The 27007-nt window shown below is 38.8% G+C and overlaps 1 protein-coding gene across 1 annotated transcript in view; it reads left to right on the forward strand.

The window, feature by feature from the left end:
- Positions 1-27007, forward strand: part of LOC122735668 (probable C-mannosyltransferase DPY19L1) — a 130581-nt gene that overhangs the window by 76269 nt on the left and 27305 nt on the right. Inside the window, 6 exon segments of the mRNA XM_043977402.1 lie at positions 3292-3378; positions 4928-4987; positions 10977-11057; positions 11820-11921; positions 13514-13585; positions 17180-17229. Of these exon segments, the coding sequence (XP_043833337.1) occupies positions 3292-3378; positions 4928-4987; positions 10977-11057; positions 11820-11921; positions 13514-13585; positions 17180-17229 (452 nt within the window).

Consider the following 27007-nt stretch of genomic DNA (forward strand, 5'->3'; position numbering starts at 1 on the left):
ATAAAATATGTTTGTAAAAAATTTTTAAATACTTTTAATTTCATTTTTATCAGATTTAGTTCTTGTCATATCTAGTACTTTCAGATACTTTTCTTGGGACAAGTATCCATGACATATTGATGCGAGCCTTTTTATGTCATAAACAAGTTCTTGATATGTTTTATTTCTTATTCCTAATCCACATTTTCTATAATTTAATATCCCCATCTATCCCCAACTCTCTAATAAAATCAATGAATCTCAAGACCATATATTGGTCTAATTTAGATGGTCTTATCAAGTTCTTCATAGGATTTCTTTGGCTCCTCATTCTTTGTGATGGATATTGTTACCTAGGCTACCATATTTTCAGTCTTTTGGCAAATACTGATGAACATTGCAACATAAAATGTTCAGATATCCCATAAAATTTTCTTGTTACCTTTGAACCTATGAAAAAATATACTGCGCCAACTCCTTTGCCTTTCTTAGGAAGCCGTGTGACCTGTCTTTACATTTAACCACACTGTCCTTAGGTTTTCATTTATAACAAGAATATCGAAACTGGTAAGATTAAGTTTAATCAAAGTCTGTTCGTTTCTTGGTCATTGATGAATAGTTCACATTTAGAGTCACCAAAGCTAATTTTCTAGTTGTTATAAGAACTTTATTTTAATCAAGACTACATTTTTACCTATTTGATTTTATCTTAGACTTGGACACATTGTAGCCTTTTGAAATTTCAGTGAATCTTGACTCATCCAACATATTAGCTATCTTTCCTAGCTTTGTGTCATCTGGATACTTAATAAAAATTCCATTTTTACCTTTGTCCAAGTTATTGATGAAAATCTAAAGCAGCACAAGACCACGCTCAGGTCCCAAGGGTGCTCCCGAAGAGCCCTTGAGGGCTCTGCTCTTCGCTATGGACACGGGATCATTGATGGTGAACTGGTCTGTGGGTCTCTTCATCACAGAAGCTCTGAATCCAGTTAATGGTGTACTATCTTTTCCTCTTTTTCACAGGAATAACATGATTCTTTACTAAAATCTAGGTCAATTGTACCTACAGAATTGTTCTGAGCTGCCAGTCTAGTGGAATTGGGATATGGAGTGGACCTAAAATTGTTATTAAGGTGAACTCCTTGGTGAAGAAACTCCCTCTCCTGCTGTGGGTTGGCATCTTATCTGCAACTTTAAGTCTTAGCCCCTGGGCGCACTGCTAATTAGGTGACTTGCTCAGAGCCACACAGCCAGGACTGTGTCAAAGATGGGGCACCAATCCAAGTCATCTTGGATTTAAGCCTCATACTCTATCCACCACGCCTTGGTCATTCATACCCATCCAGTACCCCTGTCCAAATCGGAAATGAAATTCATTGTCTGATAAGCCGTTATTGACAGACATTCTGGTCATTACCTCATCCCTGTTACAGTACTGCTGATCAATATGGCACAATCAATATGGCACATCCCAACCCATAAATAGCTGCCCATCTTGGGTTCTCTGGAATGCTCAGCACAAGGGAGCCACCCAGCATATAGACGACCTTCCCTAACATAGAGAGGATACCTTCTTGGTCTCCCGAGGTGTGGGCCATTGATGTCTTCTCCTTCTTACTACATTATCAGCCTCTATTCTTTTTAGGCCTACTCCTTCTTCTTAATAATCTTTGCAGTATATTCCAGCCTACTTGTACTCGCCATATCTCTTTTCTCAACTTGATCTCGATGGAGCCTGTTGTGGTTCATGGCTCAAAGACACTTAACCCTATTGCAAGAATATTGGCTTTTTGTCATTTGGTAAATAGCTAAGCAAATTGTGGAGGGAAAACGTAATGAAATATAATTGCGAAGACATGGTGAATTTGAAGAACTCCTTCTGCCAGGGATTCCTTGTTAAGTCCTTATTCCATGTGCCCGGCTCTGTGCTAACCACAGAGGAGGCATAGGGCAGAGAAACTGAGCCACAGGATTTGGAGAAACTGATGCAGAGTGAAGTAAGCTGCGTGCATCTTTAACTCCAGTGTTTTAGTGGAAAGGATTTAGGGAGAGAAACAGAAGGCAGTGAAATTAGAATCATCAGGCCACCATGATCACAAGGATTAATTGGTATAATGAACTTCCCTCCTTCTGTGCCAGAGGTAGAAAACTATGGGCCTGGAACACTGCATATCAGACTTGGTTGGTGTGCTTGTTAATTTTTCTCAATTGCTTTTTTCTTTATTAAAATAGATAGCTTATAAAATACTTTCATAATTTAATAAAAAACTGATAAAAATAGATAGCTTGTTAGTTGTAGCAGGGGAGGGAGATATATTAAAAAATGAAGGTAATATAAAACCAAAAGATAACTATAAAAATATGGGCATTAGTTTCAGGAAAGATCTTGTGGTCATTAAAGGAAGTTTGAATTCCCCCTGAAGGCAGTCCAGTCACATTCTTCCTCCTGGTCAGTTCTGGGCCCGTTTGTGTTATCTGAGACATGAATTATCTTTGCATGTTGTTCAAATACATAACGTATTTGGATATTAACAAGGCACTCTTCATCCATTCAGTTCTTTTATGTATGAATAGTTTGGCTAAGATCTTTTAAGTGATCATGTATCTCATTTAAGAGGATCTTTGGAGCCCAGCGCAATCAATCCATTATCATTGACAAAAAGAAACATTTGATAAACTTCATCATATATACAGAATCCCTATTCCACTTGGACTTTTTATGGGTTGTTCATTAACTTTCCTTCAGTAGTCCGTTCTAGAATTTTGCTAGGAGTCCAAGTTAATCTCATTGACCTTTACTTGTCATGTGACCATATTTGAAGACCAGTAACCATGTGTCCCCTACATTTTTCTTCTTCAAACTAAACATAGGAACATATTTTTTTAGAGCTAAAAGGGAATTGAGAGGTCACCAAGTTACTGAATATATCTTCATTAAAAAATAGATGAGGCTTAAAAGTGGAGGATCTATTCAAATAAGATAGAGAGCTAATGTCTATAACTTAGTTTTCCTTTATACTCCTCTCTGTGAAAAGTAGTGAAGTTGATTTTCTTTTTCTTTTTTTTTTTTTGCTAAACTACATATGAAGAATAAATGAATAAATGGACTGCATATAGCTTATTGCTAAAAGGCTTCCATTCCATTGAAATTGCATTAGAGTTTTACTTAAATCCATTAATTTTAGCCTTATTCTCATGCCTGCCTATAACAATTACTTTTGTAATAGGAAATGCACATTGCCTATATATTCTTTCTATAAACAAAATATTACATAATTAGTTTTATTTTATCTTTTTTGTTTTTTCCAGGTTTCTATTGCAATCTGTTTTATTTTAATGTTTGGAAATCGCACATATTTGTCATCTTATTTTGCCTCATCTTTGATAGTAACGTGGGTAAGTATTTGCTCAGTTAATATAGTTTTTTCCCCATCTTGACACAGTCTTAGGATATACAATGGGTAGTACAAATTCTTATTTTTTAATTAATAAAGCAGGAATTTCCCCAATAAAGTCTATCTCCTTACCTTGACAGAAAATTATTTGAAAAAACTGTCATATTAAGATACCAGTCAGTTCCCAGTGAAGTTTTGATAATGGAGATTTAACTGAATACCTGTCAAATTAGTCACCTGTATCACTTACCCTAAGGCTATTGTCATTGCCAAAAATAGTTGGGAACTCTGCTTTTGAAATGAACGGTTTGAATAAGCCATTCAGAGAGTGAGTAAGGTGAGTGATTAAGTTAGTTAATGATGTCTTTGGTCAGAAATGAAAAGTCACTATAGTAAAATGAGTATTAGAAAGAGAGCTGGCCTTGGAATCATGGGAAGCTGAGATTTAAATCCTGCCTCTAACAGTTACTAGCTTGTCCTGGGAACAAGTCACAATCCCCTTTAGCTGTTTTCATCATATGTCAGATGGGCCTGGCCAAGCCATAGCCTGCACCTCCCACAGTGTGATGAGAATCAAAGAAGATCATTGTATTCAATGGAATGCCCTTTTCAGGCAGGGTTAGCTATGTTTGATCAATGGCATCGTCATTTGAATAGGATCATTCATACACATTTTGATGTACACGCTCTGATGTGATGATCATTTCTACTTCAGATGTGCAAATGGCCCCTCTGACAGACAGACAGATGGTGACCCTGAGATGATGGTGTTCAGTTTTACATGGTCCACGGGCATGGTGTGGAATGACCCTTTCCCTCAGCCCCACTGCCTCATGGCTTCCTAGGAGATGCCGTTATGTTTCTCTCAGGGAAGAGCAAGCCAGAGCACTTCATTACTATCTCATCTGCTTTGTTGCATTTTGGGGTGGAGCTCCCTGCACTACCTCCTATGCCTGTACTCACCTGATGCAGGGACCTTCCCAGAGAAAGCCCAGAGCTCCTTTCTACTGAGAGACAGGCCAGTTACTTGGCTACGATTTTATGATTAATAGTTATGGAACTCCCCCCAGAAGATAAATAATCCTATCAGTAGTAGCCAACTCATGATCGCACAGTTTTTTTCGCCTCATAGCAGATTTATCCTATGTAGTATTCCAAAAAAGTTAGAACTGAAAGAGGAGGCATTGGTGGGTAATAAACAGTAGAGATATGAAGGGCAGTTAAATACCATTTAAACCCTGCAATAAATATAAAATGTTTTTGTTATTCACTTGTGAATGACTCTCTGTGACCCCATTTGGGGTTTTCTTGGCAGAGATACTGGAATGGTTTGCCATTTCCTTTTCCAGTTCATTTTACAGATGAGATAACTGAGGCAAACAGGGTGAAGCGACTTGCCCAGGGTCACACAGCTAGTAAGTGTCTGAGGCCAGATTTGAATTCCAAGCCTGGCACTCTTATCTACTTCACCACCTAGCTGCCTTAAGTATGAAATAAATCCAAGCGCTTATTAAATTTTCCTTTTTTCTTTTATATGATTTTCTCTCTAGGGTATCATGAAAAAAAGAAATAAAATCCAAAAATTGCAGTCATCCGAAGGTACCTTTTGGGTAAGATCTAATGAGTTTTAACAGTTTTTAAAAATTCTCTATTATAATAAAAAGCATATTACTTTAAATATAGTTCATTTAGCCAGTACCATACTTTGAAACAGATTACAGAATGCTCCCTATCAAGAAAGAGTAACTAAGTAGGATAGATTAGCAGTATTTTCAAGTAATTTTTCCATTTATTGCTTTGTCTTTCCTTTTTCCTTTCTGGCCATTTCCCCTGTGTTGCACCATTATCCAGTTTTTTCATCCCTTTACATTCTCTTGAACACCCATACTACTCTTCCATAGCTCACTGTTTTTTTTTTCCCTCCCAGCTATTCCACTCAGTTTCTTGTGTTTTCGTGGTATTCTCTGGGTTCTGGTCTGCCTTTCCCCATTTTCTTTTTATTGGCTACGCTGGATTATGCTTCCTCTTTATCACCACCTCTCCACTCTGCCTTATCTTAGTTGCTTAATGGCAGTCTTTCATCTTCCTTTCACTGCACTCAAATGTCCAAATGTTTGTCTGCCTTTGCCCACACTTGGCTAGCGCATGTCTTTGGCAGCCAAAATAAGCATATTACCAAAGAAAGTATTAATGCTACTAAGTTAGATTTTTGTCAAGCCTAAATTGCTGTTAGTGTCCTAACAATTAGCTTCTTGGGGCATACATCAAAATGATCCCAAATGATTCACAAATTCAAGAGTAATCCAACCAGAGTCTTAAAACCAAAAGGAACTCTAGAGATCTATCGAGGCCACCTTTTCCCTCTCGACAGTGCAGTGATGCTTGAACGATTCCAGTGAAGGAGAGCTCACCATTTTGTGAATCAACCTTCTCCATTTTGGGGAAGCTTTTATTATTACAAGATTTGCTCCCTATGTTCATTGGAGATGTACAACTTCCATTCGTTGGTCCTAAATGGGTTCCTCCCCGTGTTCCCCATTTAAATATTTGTAGATGCTTGCATTGTTACCTTGATCTGATATGCAAGGCAGTGTTTTGGCAGGTAATAGGAAGGTAGCCATGTAATGAGAATTCAAACTTCTCTGTCATTCTAGAGGTATGTGAAAGCAGGGAAAACCCAGACCTCTGTGTAACCCATTCATGATCTTAGAGTCACAGACTTGGAAGTGAAAAGTAACCTTGGAAGGAAAGAGAGCAGTGGAGTCGAGAGAGAGCCGCTCATGAAGAGCGGTCCTACCCTTGGGTTACTGGGCAGCTCTTCCTGTGTTTGTGCCCCTTGGAAAGGCTTGTGTGTTGGGCTTTTGTGCACGCTGCCTGATGTTTGGAGCCCAAAACTGCCAAAGAGTTTTGTGATAATGATTGTGTTTGTGGCCAGAGGCCATGAGATCCTGATGGTAGGAACCCTGCCTCTCTGTTACCTTCCCTTTCTCCCTCACCTTGTCTTTGATAAAACGAATTCTGCCAACCTTAGAGCTATTTTGATTTAAGAAGAGAGGGATGATGGAAGTATTTAGAATAGGCTTTGAGTGAGAACTTGGGCTTAGTGGATAATTTATTAGTATGTTCGTAGACTTACAGACTCTCAGAATTGGAAGTGACCTCAGAGGGCATCCAGTCCAACCTCCACCCCAATTAGAACCCCCTCCCAAACCTCCCTCAAGTAGTCATCTAGTCTGCACCTGGAAATCTCCAGAGAGAATGTAATTATTGACATTTATATTCATTTCTGGGCCCACTCTATGTTCATAATAATACTACTGCTACTATTACTGCTGCTGCTACTACTACTACTTCTAATCTAGTATTTGCATAGCACTTAAGGTTTGCAAAAACGCTTTACAAATATTGTCTCATTTGATCCTCACAACTCCAGGAGATGGAAGCTATTCTTATCCCCATTTTACAGGTGAGGAAGTTGAATCAGACAGAAGTTAAGTTACTTTTCCAGGGTCACACAACTAGGAACTTCTGAGGCTGACTTTGAACTCAGCTCTTCCTGACTCCAGGTGCAGGGCTCCATTGTACCACCTAACTACCTCTTCTCATAAAAATGTTTTCTAGATGAGCTGCTCATTATTGCTGTTCTCTTGGTCACTTTTCTGGGTTGTTAAAAAGTCCAAGATTATTGAACCAATTATTTTATTAATTCCAAGATGACATTAGGTATTTTAGCTGTCCTATCATGCTGTTCAATCATGCAGAGTTTGCAAATGCTCCATGAAATTAAAGTCTATTTTATATGGACTCTTTTCTAGTAGCACCTCCCCTATCTTCTAATTATGTAGTTAATTTTTTTCACCTGAGAGGAAGTTATAGACACAATACTTCCTTCTGTGCAACCTATGGTGCAGCCAAATTAGCCCTCTTTTACTGTTCCTCATGTAAAACAGTACATCTTCCACCTCCCGGTTTTTGCCCAGGGAGTCAGTATCTTCCACTAAACTTGTTAAACTTCCTCTGATTTCCTTTATAAGGAGAAAACCTATATTGCAACACTTCTGATCTTACGGTCAGATGCCCTCTCACATACATAATACCAGGCATGAAGTTAACATTTTATCCGGCCTTCTTAGTATCCTCTGCCTTCTTTCCCACCACTCAGCCTGTTTCTGTCTGTTGTTCCAATCTGGATCCTAATGTATGAGTACCTGATTTCTCCAATAGCCTTCCTTCTCTTCTGCTTCTGTCTATCTTGGGTCATGAGTCTAGACAGACATCCTCTTCATCTTGTGCACATTTTCTGGCCTCCTTTCAAGTAGCTCTGGTATTCATATTGCTAAATCCCATTCTTGACATATTTATTAATTTTAATCTTATGTGAACTAGGAAATCAAGTAAGTAGGATCATTAAACTTGTCTGTTAAATAAAAGTAAGACTAAGGCCTAATAAATTCTTCTCCAGAGTAAAGGCACATAGGACTTAAAAAAAAATAACATGCCATTTCCATTACTTAATAAAACTTTTTCACTTATTTCCAAATTCATAACTGTGTTTCAAGGGTTGAGATTGCTGAAAGTATATTTTTGGGTAATAAGAACATTACTGTACTTGATATAGCTATTCAAAAAGAATGAAAGTGTTTTTCTTTTATCTCATATTTTCTTTTTTATTAAATAATAAACATTTTTATTTATTATTTTGAGTTCCAAATTTTATCCCTCCTTCCTTTCTTTCCCTCCACACTCCCTGAGGCAGTAGACAATCAGATATGGGTTATACATGTGCAATTATGCAAAACATTACCATATTAGTTATTTTGTAAAAGAAAAATTGAATAAAAGAAAAAAAGAATGAAAGTGAAAAATAGCACACTTCAGTCTGTGTTCAAGCAATATCAGTTCTTTCTTTGGAGGTGAATAGTACATTTCAATAGTTCTTTGGGATTGTCTTGAATCATTGTATTGCTGTGAATAGTTAAGCCCTTCACAGTTCTTCATCAAACAGTTTTGCTGTCTCTGTGCACAATGTTCTCTTAGTTCTGTTCACTTCACAATACGTCAGTTCATACAAGTCTTTCCAGGCCTTTCTGAAATCACCCTGCTTATAATTTCTTATAGCACAATAATATTCTATCACCATCATATACCGTAGCTTGTTTAGCCATTCCCCAATTGATGGGCATTCCTTTGATTTCCAATTGTTAGCCACCACAAAAAGAGCTGCTATAAATATTTTTGTACAAATAGGTCTTTTTCTCTTTTTGGGGTATGTCTTTGGGATATAAATCTTGTAGTGGTATTGCTGGATTAAAGGGTATGCACAGTTTTAAAGCCCTTTGGGCATAGTTCCAAACTGCTTTCCAGAATGATGGGATCTTTTCACAACTCCACCAACAGTGGATTAGTATCCCAGCTCTCCCACGTCCCCTCCAACATCCAATATTTTCCTTTTTTGTTATATTTGCTACTCTGATAGGTATAAGATTATAGCTCAGAGTTAATTTGCATTTCTCTGATCAAAAGTGTTCTAGAGCATTTTTTCATATGATTATAGATAGCATTGATTTCTTTGTCTGAAAACTGCCTGTTCATATCCTTTGACCATTTATCAATTGGAGAATGACTCATTTTTTTATAATTCTTACTCAGTTCTCTATATAATTGAGAAATTAGTCCTTTATTGGAGATACTTGTTTAAAAAATTCTTTCCCAATTTTCTGCTCCCTTTGTAATCTTGGTTACATTAGTTTTGTTTGTGCAAAAACTTTTTAATTTTATATAATCAATATGATCTATTTTGTATTTTGTTTTGCTCTCTATATCTTCTTTGGTCCTAAATTCTTCCTCTGCCCATATATCTGACAGATAAACAATTCATTGCTCTCTTAATTTGCTTCTGGTATCATACTTTATGTTTAAATCATGTACCCATTTTGACCTTATTTTAGTATATGGTGTGAATGTTGGTTCATACCTAGTTTCTGGCATCCTGTTTTCCAGTTTTCCCAGAAATTTTTGTCAGATAATGAGTTTTTCCCCCAAAAGCTTGGATCTTTGGGTTTATCATACACTAGATTACTATAGTCATTTACTATAGTGTACTGATCCACCTCTATTTCTTAGCCAGCACCAGATGGTTTAGATAATTACTATTTTATAATACAGTTTGAGATCTGGTACTGCTAGACTACTGTGGAAATTCATTTTGATTTGGGGACCCTACCTTTAGGCTGAGATTAGAAAGCCTTAGGCCCTCAGGGTCTCTTCTGTGTGGGAGGTGCTGGTGCCCCTCCTGCTCTGCTTCAGCTGAGCCAAAAAGCCCGGTGGGCTGTACAAGAGGCCAGGTCAGACAGCTGGGGGGAGGGAGCCATCCCAGTGCTGAGGCGCGTGAGGCTCGAGTGCACTCCCCACCCCCACCGGCCGCAGCCCTGGCTGGTGGATTAGCTTGGTCTGTGGGGGCACAGGAAGCCCCGAGATTTGAGTGGAGAGAAGAAAAGATATATATAGACCTGGGAGTTAGACAGAGGGGGGCTACAAGGACGCAGGAGGCATTGGAGAGCACAGAAGGGGCAGCACCGGGCACAGGGTGGAGAAAGTGAAGATTAAGAGGAGTTAGAAGAAAGGAGCTGAGCAGGGAAAGTGTAGCGTGCCCTGAGGCCAGAGGCAGCTAAGGCCCTTATGGTATTCAAAAAGTTCCAGGGGCAGCAGGTGGAAGCACCAGGACGCAGTCAGGTTGTACATTTTATTTCCCTGTATTCTTAATTGTAAATAGTATCTCATAAATAAACTCTGCTTTGATCATTTAGTTAAGAGGCTTCTTAATATTTTGCTTATCAATTTTGGGAGTGGAGCAGTGTGGTGGAACTTTATAAACGACCCATGCTAAGTTAATAGCAGTCAGATAGCCAGGTAGTCAAAAGTCCCCAGATTAGTCATCCATAGATTAGCCCCCCAAATTAGGCAAATCGGTCAAAAATATTCCATACTACCTTCTTTTGTATTTTTATTGATATCCTTGAGCCTTTGTTTTTTCAAATTTTCATACACCATGAAAAGTCACATTTTAATTTAATTAGACTAGAATTCAGGGCTTGAAGCTCCCAAACTCGGACCTCTTTCTGCTAGGTGAATAGGAAATAATTGATATTTGTACAATCTTTCTTTTTATTTCTTTCCCATGTGTTTGTTGGAAAGACAGATGAACTGATAAAGAATATCTGAGTTTGTCAAGGATGATTTAATTACAGATCATAACTCTGTCTAGAGAGAATTCTTATTATATGTACATTGTAATCCTTAAAAATAGGATTTTCATTAAAGAAAATAGTATTATATCTAGGAAAAACTCCCATTCCCTCAATATTTACATAATCAAAATTTGGGGGATGTTTAAAAAATTTGGGGGTTAGAATACATTTATTTTTAGTGCTTGTAACAATAATCTTTTTCACTTCAGACCCGTAAGCAAACATTCCCAGTTTACCACATGCCCTTTGCATGCATCTGGAGTGACTGCTTTTCATTTGTCATAATAAGGGTATGTTAGCTTATTTGATATGGGTAATTTTTAGTACTTCACTTTTCTCTTTTATCTTGTAGTTAATTCAGTGTTTTCTTTGGTGGAGTGGAACAATCATTTTGAAAATGACGTTATCTCAACTCTTTGCTGTTTCAGATCATGTAAGTGCTTTCTTCTAATTAATACACAAGGGGATTGACTCGATGGGCATTATTTCATGGTTGCTTCTCCAAATTTCTTCTGTCCTCTGACACTGTCACCATTCTAGTATAAGACTTCATCACCCCCCACCTGGACTACTGCAGTAGCTGTTGGCAATTCTGCCTCCTCACTCCGGTCCATCCACCACTCAGCCACTCAGGTGACCTTCCTCACGTGAAGGACCAACCACATCCTCCCACTGTTGCCTCCAGGATCCAGTACAACATTCTTGGCTTGATGTTCAAAGCCTTTCATGACCCGGTCTCCTTCCACCTTTCCAGGCTCCTTAGCCTGACTCCCTGACATGTGCTCTTCTCTTTAGTGAAGCCAGCCTGACACTGCTCCATGAACAAGACACTCCATCTCTTTGCTTCCAGGCCATCCTGAGAGCCTGGAAACTCTCCCTTCCCCTCTCCACCTACTGACCTCCCTCTCCTTTAAGTCCCAGCTAAAATACCTTCTGTTACTGGAGGCCTTTCCCAACCCCTCTCAAATGTATGCCTTCTCTTTGGTAATTATTTCCTATTTATCCTGTATGGAGCTTGCTTCATCCATACTCGCTTGATCATGGTTTTCCCCATTAGTTTTTAAGCTTCTTTAGGGAAGAGACTGTCTTTTGTCCCTTTTTATGTCCCCAGTGCTTGGCACGGTCCCTGGCATGCAGTAAGTACTTAATAAATGTTTATTGATTGATTGTTGTATTTTACTTAATTTTATACCAGATTCAACTTAGTGACCTCATAACTGCCAGAATTTTAAGATACACAGATTTTGACACTTTAATGTACACCTGTGCGCCTGAATTTGACTTTATGGAAAAGGAGGTAAGACATTTTTGCTATTTTACTTACTTAGAGAAATTACAGGCATTTCCCCCTGTTATTCTTTGGTCCCAGACTCTCAAGTCTGTGTCACTTTATGATATTTGGCTTAGCAACTAGATGCATTTTTACTTGTTGGGAGGGAAAACTCTCAGAATTTAGGTCTAATTGGAAACGAAGCCAGTCTGAATTAGTGGAAAGAATAACAACTATAGAATATTTTTAAAGAAATTTAATTTTATTTCAAATCTTATGTACTTGGAATTCTAGCAAATTGATAACAAGGTATTTCCAAAAAGGTATTTTGTCAGCTTCTTATGATAAATTGTAAAACTCAGTTCAGATAGAATTCTGTACCTAAATAGATATTGTGATTTTGTAATAAAAGCTCATTTTAAGTATATCATATTTTGTTTTTCTTTCTTAAATAGATCTTTATTAATATTTTTTGTTTATATATTATCTGAATTTTTCTTTCTCTTGTTTTCCCTTTCCCTTTTAAGTGTGTTATTAAGCAGACTTTATATCTTAAAATCATGAAATTATAGCATTTGAGAGGTGGCCTATAGGTTATTTTTATCCACAAATGTATCTCTCAGGTACCTATTTTATGGGCATTTGGTGAGATGCAAGGTGGAAATAATACAGGGCCTTTGCCTTCTTGGAGAATGTTGCCCTTTTACAATCACGGAAACAAAAGCCCACACCAATAACAGACTTGCTTTAAGAAGGTACCACTATATAGGCAGAACAAGAGCCCAGGTCTCTTAATTTAGGAGGGTCTGGATAAAGTTATTTTATTTACTGTATTTCATTATATAGCAGAATAACACGTTTCGAAGGCTATTTAGCTGTACTTTTTCAGTAGTTGCTATTTCTTGTTATAGCTGAAGGTTCTATAATTTCATTATCTTAGGAAGTTCCCTACACTCTTTCATGAATTCCCACCCAAACCATTACCTTTTAGTTGAGTCCTAAGGAAATGTTGGATGTACACAGTGTTCAAGTGACCTGACCAGGGTCACATAGCTAAGTGCCAGAGGTAGAATCAACTCTCCTGTCTTCTATACTTCAGTCCCTTGGGTCTACATTGCTACATTGTGTTGTCTCTTAGGCTCTAGGTCTTGATGACTTTTAAGATCATGGCATCATAGATGTAGAGCTGGGCCAATACCTCAAGCAGGCTGACATTTTAGCCCAAGATTTATGAACATTAATGACAACAAAGAATCCCATCGGTGACAGATTGATTTGTCTCATTAGGCAGAGAAATTGAATAGTACTTCAAATAATAAAGGATAAAATCAAATGGTGGAAAAGCTGAGCAAAATTTTAGCATTACATTTGATGGAATATTGCTAACATTTTTAATGATAAAATTAAGTTCTTTTCTAATTGTTGGACTAGTTATCTAAGGAGATAATGAAATTAAATATTTGAGGACAACGAAATTTCTAATCCTTTTGTGGCATGGGCTTTTTTTCTTACAGGAATTATTCTTGTGTTACTCATTAATAAAAAAAATCCACAACGATTTCTCTATTTGAAGTAAAACCATATTCATAGACTCTCTAAAATTATTTGTTGTATTTCAGACTCCACTGAGGTACACAAAGACATTACTGCTTCCAGTTATTGCTATGATTTCTTATTTAATCTTTAGAAAGGTAGGTTTTCTGTTTTTTCAATTTAGATCTTGCTTATCTGCTAAGTTTATACACCATAATGATAGAGAAATACTATTAGGTTAGAGATAAATGGACCTCTTCAGCTAAAAACAATTGTTATTTACTTTTTTAAAAAATTACACTCACCCACATATGCACAACTTCATTAGAAAGAGTATTTTGTCTTAATGAAAACCTAATATCTGCCAAGGATAAGCTGCAACAACAGAGACCCATTGTTAATAGCTGCAAACAGTTAAGAACTGATGTATGTAGTCCTTTTCTTTGCTTATTACACATGCTAACTATTATCACAACAGAAGAGAATCCCTTAAAAATAAGGTGAAATCCAGCCAATTCAATTTTCTAACCTGTAAAAAGGTTATCAGAAAACCTAGTGAACATTAGAGAGATGAAATTGATCCATATTGATTCCATATACCTATGTCAAAATTAATGTGGGGTGGTAACATTAGCTTCTACAGAAATATATTAAAGATCATTTCCATGTTTCAGTTATATGTTGTTTTCCTGGTTTCACACTTAAATTCTTTCAAGGAGATCTCATTTCATCAGACATCTTTCCAAGCTTTATGCATACTTTTTCTTTTGAACACTTTTTGATTTATGAGGCAATATTATTTGTAGTCTTTACCAACATCCTTTACAAATGAGTTCGTATTCTAAAAGGTATTACCCTTGTTTGCCATATTTTTCTGTTTTGTAAGAAGAAAATTTAAAAAACTAAACCATCTATTGAATCTAAAATTATAGTTCTTATTATATATGAACCTCTTGAAACATGTATACGTTCAAGAGAGAAAACAGTGCAAAAATGCCTCCTAATTTTTATTTTCTGACGTGGTAGAACTTTCCATATCTTCTAGAGATATACCTGGGTAGGCCCATTCTGAGAACACACAAAACACCTCACATTGGACACTTTAAAAAAAATAAACTTTTTATTTATAGTTTTGAGTTCCAAATTTTATCCCTCCTCTCCCTCCCTTCTCTTCTCCCCTCCCTGAGGAGGTAAGTAATCGGATATGGATTATGCATGTACAATTATGTAAAATACAACCATATTAGTCACTTTTTACAAGAAAAATTGAATAAAAGAAAAAATGAAAGAGTGAAAAATATGCTTCAGTCTGTGTTCAGTTAATATCAGTTCTTTCCTTGGAGGTGGGTAGTATGTTTCAATAGTTCTTTGAGATTGTCTTGGATCATCATATTGCTGAGAATAGTTAAGCCCTTCACAGTTCTTCATTCAACAGCTTTGCTGTCTCTGTGCACAACATGCTCACTTCACTATACGTCAGTTCATACAAGTCTTTCCAGGCCTTTCTGAAATCATCCTGCTTGTCATTTCTTTAGCACAATAATGTTCCATCGCCATCATATACCATAGCTTGTTTGGCCATTCCCCAATTGATGGGCTTTCCTTTGATTTCCAATTCTTAGCCACCACAGAAAGAGCTGCTATAAATATTTTTGCATAAATAGGTCTTTTTCTCTTTTGGGGGATTATATACTGTTTTGGTTTTTTTGGGGTGGGGCAATGAGGGTTAAGTGACTTGCCCAGGGTCACACAGCTAGTAAGTGTTAAGTGTCTGAGGCCGGATTTGAACTCGGGTCCTCCTGAGTCCAGGGCCGGTGCTCTATCCACTGCGCCATCTAGCTCCCCCCCCCCATACTGGGTTTTAAAAGCAGTTTTTCTTGTTGGACTCTGAATGGAAGACTCTATCAGACCTGATAAAATAAAGAAGAGTAGGTTTCCACAGCTCTAACTATAAGCATATCCATGGAGCCAGTCATCCATGTTTTAGTCTAAACCTCCAACCTTAAGCAGATCCCCTATAGGAAGGTGCGTTTGTTCCTGGCACATCTCTCTAGCTTCTCAGGAGAGACATTTGAGAGAAACCTGTCTGATTCAGGCTGTTAAAATGCTAAAGGAAAGACTTTTTTGGCTTGGCTCTTCATATTCATTAGAAGAGCTTTGGGTTTTATTTTGTGTTTTTTCTCCTTGAGGGGAGGGAGAGGAAATAAATGAATAAGAATTTTTGCAAAAGTGAAAATATAAGGCAAAAAATCAAGTGATACCTGCTAGAGATTCTTAAATGACTTTAACTTAATGTATTTCATAATCACCTGTGTTGTGTGGTGCATGACTGCTCAAGCACTGGGCCGTCATTAGTGGTCCTGGAGATTTCCTTCCGTGTCAAATTCTCAGCACCAGGAAGGAATCACGGGGAATCATTATCTCTGTACAAAGAAGGCCCTGGGGAGCATGATGATGACCCAGGCAGTGACCCTAGACTGTGATTGGCTAGGAAGTGTTAAGTGCCTTCTGTGTGCCAGGCCATGCTAAGCACTGCAGACAGAAAGGGAGGCAGTGTCTGTCCCAAAGCAGCTAGAACACACACAGGATAATGGGAAACAAGCCACAGCTGGAAGGCAAGAGGATTAGAGGGTTTGGAAGAGGGTGCAAAGGAAGCCAGGAGGCAGAGGTGAGGAGAGAGAGTGTTCGCATCAGGGGGACTCTAGAGAGAGTAACTCTGGTTTAGAGGCAGAGGCCCTTGTTCACGAAGCGACGAGAAGGCCAGTGTCCTTGGATTGGAGGATACGAGGGGAAAGAAGATGACAGAGGTAGGGAGGGGAGCAGCTTGGAAAGGGCCTGGAATGCCGAATGGAGGGTTTTCTGTTTGATCCTGAAGGCGATAGGGAGCCACTGATGTTTATTGAGTAGGGGGCGGATGGCATGGTCAGACCTGGACTTCAGGAAAATAACTGGCTACTGAATGGAGTATGGATTGGATCAGACTTGAGGTCCCAGGCCCCTAGCATGGTGTTTCAGTAATCCAGGTGTGAAGTGATGAAGACCTATGCGCACTGATGACAATGACAGAGAAGGGATGAGGGGCGTATGTGAGAAATGTTATGGAGAGTTGACTGGACTTGGCAATAAGGTGAGAGATAGGGAGGAGTCAAGGACAATCCCTGGGGGACCAGGATAGTGATAGGCAGTGTTTAGGGGAAGAAGTAGAGTTCGGTTCTGTATTCATTTATTTTAATATATCTACTAGACATTTCCAGAGGGAAGACAGCAGAGAAGTTTGGGTTGGCTAAGCTGATTTGAGAATCATCAGCATAACTAAATCTGTGGGATCTGAGGAGAGTGACAAATATTATGGAAGGAGAAGAGAAGATGGCAGGGGATTGAGTCCTGTGGGATAAACCACGTTGGGCTTGCTCAGGTGCTTAAGAGAGCAGTAGATAGTCCATAGGTGTGCCCAAAGTGTAGGACTTTCCTCCCTTCGTGCCCCAGCTGGCCCCAGATTTTTTGTATGACTTTGGGCAAGCCGCATTAACATCTGTGAACCTCAGTTTTCTTATTTGTAAAATAAGAAATGCTTACCTGCAGGTTGTTGTAGAAATCAAATGACATAATCTGTGTGAAAGTGCTTTGGAAAAATAAATAATTGCACATTTGTAAGTGGGCTTTTTTCCCCCTTCCTTTTAGACTTAAGATTTTTAATTTAGAAAATTGTGTTAAGTCCTGCTCAAGGTCTTAATCTTGGATTCTGTTCTTAGGTGATTCCTGACATTTTATATATGCTGTCTACAGGGGAAACCTTTAGCAGGTAATTAAATATGTGTGTGTATTGTTTTAACGTTCCTACCTATTCTGAACTCATAGAAGTGCTTTCTGACAGATCTTTGAATGATAATGAATGACCCAGTAGGAGTACCCCTAATAATCAGAGAGGAGGTTTGTGCCAAGCTTGAAAACAGTCTTTGAGGAAATGGATCCATGTCTCTGATTCCTTATGTCTGTCTGGATTTGATTTCCTAGTTTACGTTCTCAAGTTGGCATTGATCCTGACCTTTGTTAGGAGTGTTCATAAGAACTACTGAGGATATTTGTATTCGACCACCAACAAATGATCTCACATGTCATTTTGGACACTTTTTAAAGAAATTTAAGTAAAATTTAAATGGTTATTTGAGCAATGCCTCACTGCCTTATCAGAGGCCTCTTTTGTTAATATCTTAATACTTTAATATTTTACTTTTCTTGAGTATGAAGACATTTCAAGTGCCTATAATCTGAATTCTCCCGTGCTATGCATTGGCTTCATTCCTTACCTTAAAGACATTTGAATCTGATAGAGAAAGGACCACAATGTAAATAAATCCATCATATTTTTAGGTCAGGGGATTTGGGGAGGTTATTAGAAGAAAAAGGCAGGACAAAGCAGGTAAAATAACTTCTTCCTAAGGATGTCAGGAGGTTGGACCTGCACTGGGTCCGAAATGAAAGTCAAAGACAAAATGAACTACTTCTTATCTTATACCATGTGTAGGATGGCTAGAGACTTATTTAAATCTTTCTGGGATAATTTTTTTTAAAAACCCTTTATTATAAGGTTTTTCTTTGCTTTATAATGGAACTTCATTTAAGTTCCTGCTTTCAGACTTGATTAAATTATTTTGAAGTTTGGTCATAATTAAACACATATACACATTAGTATTTTTCAATATTCTTTTCTGAATCAAGTGGTAAATTTAAAAGACATCTGACAGTGACGATGTGTCATACTAGGAAAGTTCTTTAAAATCAGATTGTTAGCCTGATCTCTCCTTTAAGATTACTTTTTACCTTTAATTTAAATCTGTGATCTTACAATGAGGATGTTGTGATTGTCATGTAAAATTCAGCATACATACATAATACATACATACACACAGAGTTGAAAAATATTTTTTCCTCCAGATCGGAGCAATCCATAATAGGTCAATGCCAATCCTAACCTATTGTGGGAGAAGTTATAGAATGCCCTGATTGATTTTTTTATTTGTTCATATAGCAATTGTGGGTCACGGTGGGTAAGTTATACTGGCTTTTGAAGACTTGTGAATGTGATCTCGAGGGTTTCAAACTGAAAATGGAGTAGAGAAAGGACCTCACAGTACACCATATGAAGAAAGATACCCACAGGATTTGGTTAAACTGTTTGGTTCCGGCCTTGTTTTTCTCCACTCCTGTCATATTTCATTTCTCCTGGTATGTCTGTGCTTAAGTCCAGCAGGTTCCTGTCCTCTCCCATTTCTATAGATTATCCCAGTCAGGGATAATCTATAGTTAAAAGTCTGATTCTTAGCCTGGGTGGATCAGTGAAGGAACTAGAAAAGATTCTCCCTGAGGATTCAGGGGTATAAGAGCTGTGTGTAGATAGGTTAAGAGCTGTCTGGAGGAAGAGGGATTACAGTTGGATTGGTTCTGGAGAACAGAACTGGGATAAATAGCTAAGCTTGCCAAGAAGCAGATTCAAGTGCCTGTTGTAGAGACTCTGGTGGGAGGATTTAAAAATAGAAGAAAATAGAAATTCTCTATTGTCAAAAACAGCTGAGCTGGTAAACAGGAGAAAATGTAAAAATCATTAGACTCCCTAAAAATCATGAAATGACAACAAATAACCCTGCATATCATATTTCAAGAAAATGTTTAAATTTATTAGAACCAAAGGGCAGATTGAGATAGAAAGAAGCCCTGTAACATATAGCCAAAGTCTAGAGTTCGCAGGTCAAAGAGAAAACATATGAAAGAACTGCAGTCAGGATCATACTAGAGTCGGCATGAGAAAATGGACCTTCAAAGGAAGAAGGGACTTGGAAGGAACAAGTGTCACTTCCAGGTGCTTCACAGAGCGAGTTAAAAGTCAGACAGAGGGCTCGGAGGTGGTTTTGTTAGGAAAGAAATAAGGAAGAAAGGGGCGAACTTCTCTGTTCAGTTCAGCGCTAAAGTCCTGGAGATACAAATAAGAGAAAGGAAGACCCTTCCTTGACCTCAAGGAGCTTAAAATATCATGAGCTGAGGAAACACACAAAGACACTGAAAAACAGCACAGGACATGGAAAGGAAGTGTGTGAGAACTTAGTGGTTCTCAGATATGTGCAATAAGAATACAAAAACACAGAGAAGGGGTGTGAAGCACATTCTCATGATTCCCATGAGTATTTGAATTGGACACAGGAGGGTTGAACGTGACATTGTTTTCGTGTTTAAATTCAATACGTTCAGCTGTGAAATTGCCAAGGGGTGTGGCCTAAGAGGGGCAGCAACATGGGGAAGGAATCATCACAAGCTTAACCCTAATGGGTGGATCCTAAAGGGGAGTTAATGGGAAAGAAAGAAAAGGGTCTTGGTGAGGCCAAGAAAGGGAAGACAGGGGAGGAGGAGATCCCATCTCAATTATAGGGGAGTATGTTACTCACAATTCTTTTCTTTTTTTACTATCTTTTTTTTTTTTTTTTTGCGGGGCAGTGAGGGTTAAGTGACTTGCCCAGGGTCACACAGCTAGTAAGTGTCAAGTGTCTGAGGCCGGATTTGAACTCAAGTACTCCTGAATCCAGGGTCGGTGCACCACCTAGCTGCCTCCTTTTACTATCTTTATAAAAAGGAGAGAAGTGAACAAAGATAGAAAGAAGATAAAATATAGAACAATAATAACTGTGAAGATGAATACCATGAATTGAGCATTAAAAGAGAAAAAGATAGGGGCAGCTAGGTGGTGCAGTGGATAAAACATCGGCCCTGGATTCAGGAGGACCTGAGTTCAAATCTGGCTTCAGACGCTTAAAACTTACTAGCTGGGTGGCCCTGGGCAAGTCACTTAACCCTCATTGCCCCACAAAAAAAAAAGAGAAAGATAGCAGAATAGATTAGAGAATGAATACCAGGAACATGCAGTTTGCAAGAAACACACTTAAATATTCACACACAAAGTTAAAGTGAAGAGCTGGAGCAGAATTTAGCATGCTCAGGGCCATCTCAAAAAGGCAAAGTTATGATTTCAGAGAAGACAACAGTATTGAAAAGCTATAAAGGAATTATACTTGAAAGCATCATCAAATAATATAAATACACTCTCTCGGCATAGCCTCTAAGTATTATGAGGAAATTTAATCAAATTATAGGGAGAAATGGAAAACACAACTGTAATGGTTAGAACTGTTATGTTCTATTTGAGACCTAGAAAGAAAATAAAAAGATAGAATTTTAGAAAATTTAGAAAAAATTTAGAATTTTAAAAAATTGAATTTTAAAAAATAAATTTTTAAATATTTTTAAAAAATAGAATTTTAAAATTTAGAAAATTTTAGAAAAGTTAGATATGGTGGATGACTGGTGATTACTGAGTGGGTAGTAGGCTTCCACCATTCGCGGATGACCATGTGGCCACTGGCCACAGTGTGGCTGTGCAGTCTGATACAGGAGCCACAGCTCCTGCCTCAATGAGGACATCGGAAAACTGCGCTCTCTGTTGCCCGTTGGTTCCTGCGTCTCATTCATTTTTCTTCCTCCCAAGCTTGAAGGCCCATCTCAGCTGTGCGCAAGCTGCTCCCGAGTACTGAACTCCATCGGGCACAGTCCTTGACCATCTCCTCCCAGCCGCCAATGTCTATTCCCAGAGCCCTCAAGTCTCGCTTGCATACATCTCTGCAGCGAAGTTGGGGGTGTCCAGCAGGTCTTTGGCTTGAGGCTAACTCACCATAGAGTAGGTCTTTAGGAATACACCCGTCTTGTACGCAGTGCACGTGACGGAGCCAGCGCAGTCATCTTCGTTTCGGTAGCGTGTAGATGCTCAGAAGTTGCACGCGTTTGAACACTTCTGTGTTGGTGATCCTATCTGACCAAGATATGCCAAGGATGCACCGAAGGCAGTGCATGTGGAAGCTGTTAAGCTTCTTCTCTTGTCTAGTATATGTAGTCCATGTTTCACTGCCATACAGTAGGGTACTCAGGATGCTTGCTCTATAGACAGCAGATTTGGTTCGTCTTGTCAGTTTACTGTTTGCCCAGACACGCTTAGCAAGCTTAGCCATGGCTGAAGTAGCTTTCCCAATCCTCTGATTGATCTCAGAATCAAGCGACAAATTGTCACTTGACAATAGAGCCAAGATACGAGAATTGGCTTATGACATCCAACTGGTAGCTACCGATGTGTATCAACAGAGGCAACATAGCACTCTGACACATGACTTTGGTCTTTTTAAGATTTATGGTTAGGCCAAAGTCTCTGCAAGCTTGGGAGAAGCGATCCATCAAGGTCTGCAATTCACACTCTGAGTGACAGGCAAGTGCAGCATCATCGGCGAATAGCAGGTCTCTAAGGGTGCTACCTCTCACTCTAGTTTTGGATCTCAGACGTGAAACGTTGAACAGGCCTCTGTCCAACTGGGAATACAGATAGATGCCATCAGTTGATGAACCAAAAGCATGACGCACCAGCATGGAGAAGAAAAATCCAAACGGCGTGGAAACAAGCACGCATCCTTGCTTGACTCAACTGTTTATGGTGAATGCTTCAGAGGTGTTGCCTTTGAACTGTACAACACCCTGCATGTTGCAATGAAAGGAGCGAATGAGGCTATGGACTTTAGGAGGGCAACCAGTTCTCGAGAGAATTTCGAAAAGACCTTCTCTCTTAGCCATATCAAACACTTTGGTCAAGTCTATGAAGGCAATGAAGAAGGGTTTTCTTTGTTCTCAGCACTTTTCTTGCAGTTGGTGAAGCGAAAAAAATCATATCAATAGTTGACTTCCCTGCTTGAAAGCCACATTGTGATTCGGGGTAAACACGGTCAGCAAGTTTACGCAGTCTTAGCAAGATGACCTTGGCAAACATTTTCCCAATGATACTGAGAAGTGAAATACCTCTGTAGTTGTTATAGTCACTTCTGTCTCCACTGTTCTTATAAAGAGTAACTATATGGACATCACGCATTTCCTGTGGCCCTTCACCTTCTTTCCAACACAGGCACAATTCATGCAGGGGCTTTAATAGGATGTTTTTAGAGCATTTGATCAATTCAGCTGCAATCCCATCTATACCTGGGGCTTTTCCACATCTTAGGGAGCTAATTGCATTCTCAAGTTCCTCAAGTGTGGGTACATTGTCCAACTCCTGTAGTACAGGGAAGGACTCCATGATGTTTAAAGCTGATTCTGTGATAGAATTTCTGACAGTGTACAACTCAGCATGCTTAACTCTGTCCGTAATGTACTCTCCAATGCTGCACTTGAGGGGAGCTGTCTTGCTCTGAGTGGGTCCGCAAGCTTTCTTGATGCCTTTGTATAGAAAAGAATATACATATTTTTAGCCATGTAAGGCATCATAGGAGATTAAATGGAAAGTTTGGATTACATAAAGTTGGAAGGCTTTTGCATGAAAATATAGTTTAATTGAAATTAGAAGGAAACAGTTAATTTAAAATATATTAGGAAGTGACATAAGGAAATTAGAGGAGCAAGGAAAAAAATTACCTGTCAGGTTTATAGATAGGGAAAGAACTCATGACCAAATGAGAGATTTACACAAGGTAAAAAATGGACAACTTTGGTTACATAAAGTTCAAAAAGTTGTTTTCACAAAACCAATGCAGGTAAAATTAGAAGAGAAGCAGGAAATTGGGGAGTCTTTGTCACAAGTTTCTCTGATAAAAATCTCATTAGATGTATAGGGAAGAGCCATTCCCCAGCTGATAGTCAAAGGATAAGAAATAGGCAGTTTTCAGAGGAATAAATCCCAGCTATCAATAAGTTGAAAAAATAGAATGTATTCTCTTAATTCCTTTAACCAGCTTGATCAGGATGAGTCAAAGAATCTACCCTCCCTTCTGGTAGGCTTCTCTGTTTTAGGTTCTATCTAGACGAAGATGAAGCTTGGTCCTTTGAGTGAGGCTCAGTGCAGGTCGAGGAGGGCAAAGCAAGACTCAGCCAGACATAGTGTGATTGGGCCCAGCAGAGAGGAGGAGGACTGAGGCCCCAGCAGTGCCAGCACCAGGGCTCAGTCCAGCACAGCGGGTAACGCTCCTCTCTCACACACAGCATGGGTTCACATAGGATGGCCCAGCATGGGACAGTTCTCGGGTTCTGACACACTGGGCGAGGTGGGTAGCATTTCTCAGCTTCGGCATGTGAGGACTTTGGTCATCTTTGCACCAGGGGCCAGGGGCTGCACCTTTGGCAAAGGGGAGGCATTTCTAGGTCTGATAACTGGGAAGCTGTGCTTTGCCCCAGAAGAAGGGGCAACATCAGGGGCTTCAGTGGGCCATGGATGGAATGGAGCAGGCAGTGGAAGTACCCCTAACAGCAGCCATTTGCTTCCTGGGATCTGAAACTGAAGGGCTCTGTTTTATTTGTTGCCAATATATGGTCATGGGTATTCTTCCCAGAAAGGGCATAGAATACTGGGCATGATTTTGGGAGGTGACTTACTTTCAGATGATGGGGGAGGACAAAACTATCTACCAATTCCTTGTGAAACAAGCAGGGGAGGCAGTTCCTTTTCAGAGGCCTGTAAAGGGCCAAAGATTTAATAGTCATTTCCCCTGGGAGGAGAGATGGTCCTAGCAAGTGGGCTGGGGAATATAGTTATACGTGATGTACCTGATGACTTTCCAGGGTCAACCCCAGCACTGGAGAGGCTAATGACTTCTTAGTTACCTTGGTTCAGGAGACTAAGTATCAGGTATTTGACCCAGCTTCTGGCTGGTCCTAGTACAAAAGCTAGGAGACGGCAGTTACTCTCGCTCAGCCTCAACTGTTGCACCACTATGGCCAACATTCAACTGAGTTAATGTTATTTTCTTCTTAAATATTTTATTCATGTTATAGCTAAGTAAACTTGCTCTTCTAAGCTGAAAAATATGCTATGAGTGTCCTATTTCATTACAATTCTGCATCTAAATGACCGTGCCATTTTAAATTGGGCCCACCCTAGCAGAGGTGTTTGGATCACAGGTTCTGAACAAGATAGATATTTTTGGATCTGGAAAATGTATGCATTTATTTTGCTCAACTATGCTTACTTGTTATAATGGAGTGTTTTTAAATCTTTATTTAAGGGAATTTGGTGGAAGGGGGTAGTTGCAAGGAAGACTAAGAAAAGAGAGCAAGGAACATTAATAAAGCATTGTTTAAATGTACCCCAGAAAATAAAAGTAAATTCAAAGGGACTTACTGACAGGTAGGCCATATTTGGGACTAGCATTTTTAACTTATGGCATGCTTTAAAAAAATAAAAAGTTTGTAATAGAGAATCATGGTTTCGCACAAACCCTTTTACTTTTTATGTGGACATAAACACATGTTGGTGTTTGACAAGATCGTAATAGCATAAATAAATAAATTTTTAAAATGTCGTGAGTTCCCCATCACTAGAATTATTCACACAGGGGCTTGACAGCCTCTTATCAGGCATGTTGTAGAGACAGTTACCATGTGAATTATGAGCTTCAATCTAATCTCAAGATTCTCTCATTCTTTGATACATTCAACAACCCTTTACTAAGTGCCTGGTTGGCACAAAGTAGAGTATGAGACACCACAGAAGATGCAGAGAGAATTTACTTGCAGATTAGTAGTAGGGAGGTCCAGATGTATCCACCAGAAAATCAAGGATGTGTGATTTAGAAGCTCTTCCAAAACAGTTGAGAACTCAGATAAATAGTAAGGAGCATTAATTGCTCGTGTGGGGGAAAGGTTAGACTTGTTCTTTTTAGCTCCAGAAGACAAAACCAGGATGATGAGGCGATGGTACAAAATGTAAATTCAGGTTTAATGTCAGGGAGAAGCTGAATGACAGCTGTCCTAGAGTGAAACAGGCTTCCTCATGTAGTGGCAGCTGACCTCCATGGAGATCTTCAAACAGAAGCCAAATGACTGTGGTGTGTGTTTCTGCTGGAGATTGCTCTACTGCAGTTGTACCAGACGTCCCTGAGCTCCCTTACAGCTTTCAAATTCTGTGATTGTGGGAATTGCCTGAGACCCTTGAGATGTTCAGGGATTTGTCCATGGTCCATTAGCCAATATCAGAGGCAGAATTTTAACCCTGGTTATGTGAACCCCCATGTCTAATACTTCATTCACTTTCTCGCATTGTCTGTCATTTGGCATGCTCCTGAGATGACTATATGTGCTTTATTATAAGACAAAATGTGCTGGTAGGTTTGTACCCAAAAAGGGTTCAAATCCCGACTCTATTACTTACCTACGTGAAATTAGGCAGTTCACTTAACATCATTAGACTTCAGTTCCTCTTCCGTAAAAAGAGAAGGTTGGACTATTGGAGTCTTAGGTCTTTCTTAACTCTAAATAGATTATCTTATTGTCCTGAGGAAAGATCATTTCCAGAAAGAGAATTTGGGAAGGTTTTGTGGAGGATGTGACAGTTTGTATGCATTTTATATTTTATATTTGTCTGGTTAAATGGTTTTGAAACAGTATAGTCCTCTACAGAGAACATAAGTAATTATTTCATTAAAAACGTCTAAATATTATTCTTTTTAGCTGATCCTCGTATAAAACTTATTATTCAATTACTTATTTTAGACTATAACTAGTATATAAGCAATATATTGAATAGAGGCTTTCAAAAATTCATAATACTATATATTGCTTGCTTTAGGTCGGCTTAAGTCCCAACTGCACCTTTCGTCAGAACAAGAAATATTTATCGGTATAAAGAAGGGCTAAAAGGGCATTTTCACTCTTCTTAAGCCTAGCTTAAAATAGGGTCTGTGTTAGAAGTTCCTGCTTGATTTGGAATTATGCCCAAAGGGTGATAAAGCTGTGCATACCCTTTGACCCAGAAATACCACTTTTGGGTCTTTTTCCCAAAGAAATCATGGAAGAGGGAAAGGGACCCACATGTACAAAAATATTTATAGCTGCTCTTTACGTGGTGGCAAGGAATTGGAAGTTGAGGGGATGCCCATCCATTGGGGAATGGCTGGACAAGTTGTGGTATATGAATATAATGGAATACTATTGTGCTGTAAGAAATGATGAGCAGGAGGAGTTCAGAGAAACCTGGAGGGTCTTGTATGAGCTGATGAGTGAGATGAGCAGAACCAGAAGAACATTGTACACAGTATCATCACCATTGAGTGTTGATCTACTGTGATGGACTATATTCTTCTCACCAATGCAATGGTACAGAAGAGTTCCAGGGAACTCATGATGAAAGAGGATCTCCAAATCCAAGAAAAAAAAAAAAAAGAACTGCAGAGTATAGATGCTGAATGAATCATACTATTTCTTTTGTTTTTGGTGCTGTTTTTATCTATTTTGAGGTTTTTCATCAGTGCTCTGATTTTTTCTCTTATAACATGACTAATGCAGAAATAGGATTAATGTTATTATGTATGTGTGTGTGTATATATATATATATATATATATACATATATATATATATATATATAAAACCTATATCAGATTACCTGCTGTCTAAGGGAGGGGGAAGGGAGGGGAGGGAGGGAGGGAGAAAAATCTGAAATTGTAAAGCTTGTATAAACAAAAGATGAGAACTATCTTTACATGTAACGGAAAAAAATAAAATACTTTATTAATTA

This window comes from Dromiciops gliroides, chromosome 1 (genome assembly GCF_019393635.1).
Source record: "Dromiciops gliroides isolate mDroGli1 chromosome 1, mDroGli1.pri, whole genome shotgun sequence".
Classification (NCBI taxonomy): domain Eukaryota; kingdom Metazoa; phylum Chordata; class Mammalia; order Microbiotheria; family Microbiotheriidae; genus Dromiciops; species Dromiciops gliroides.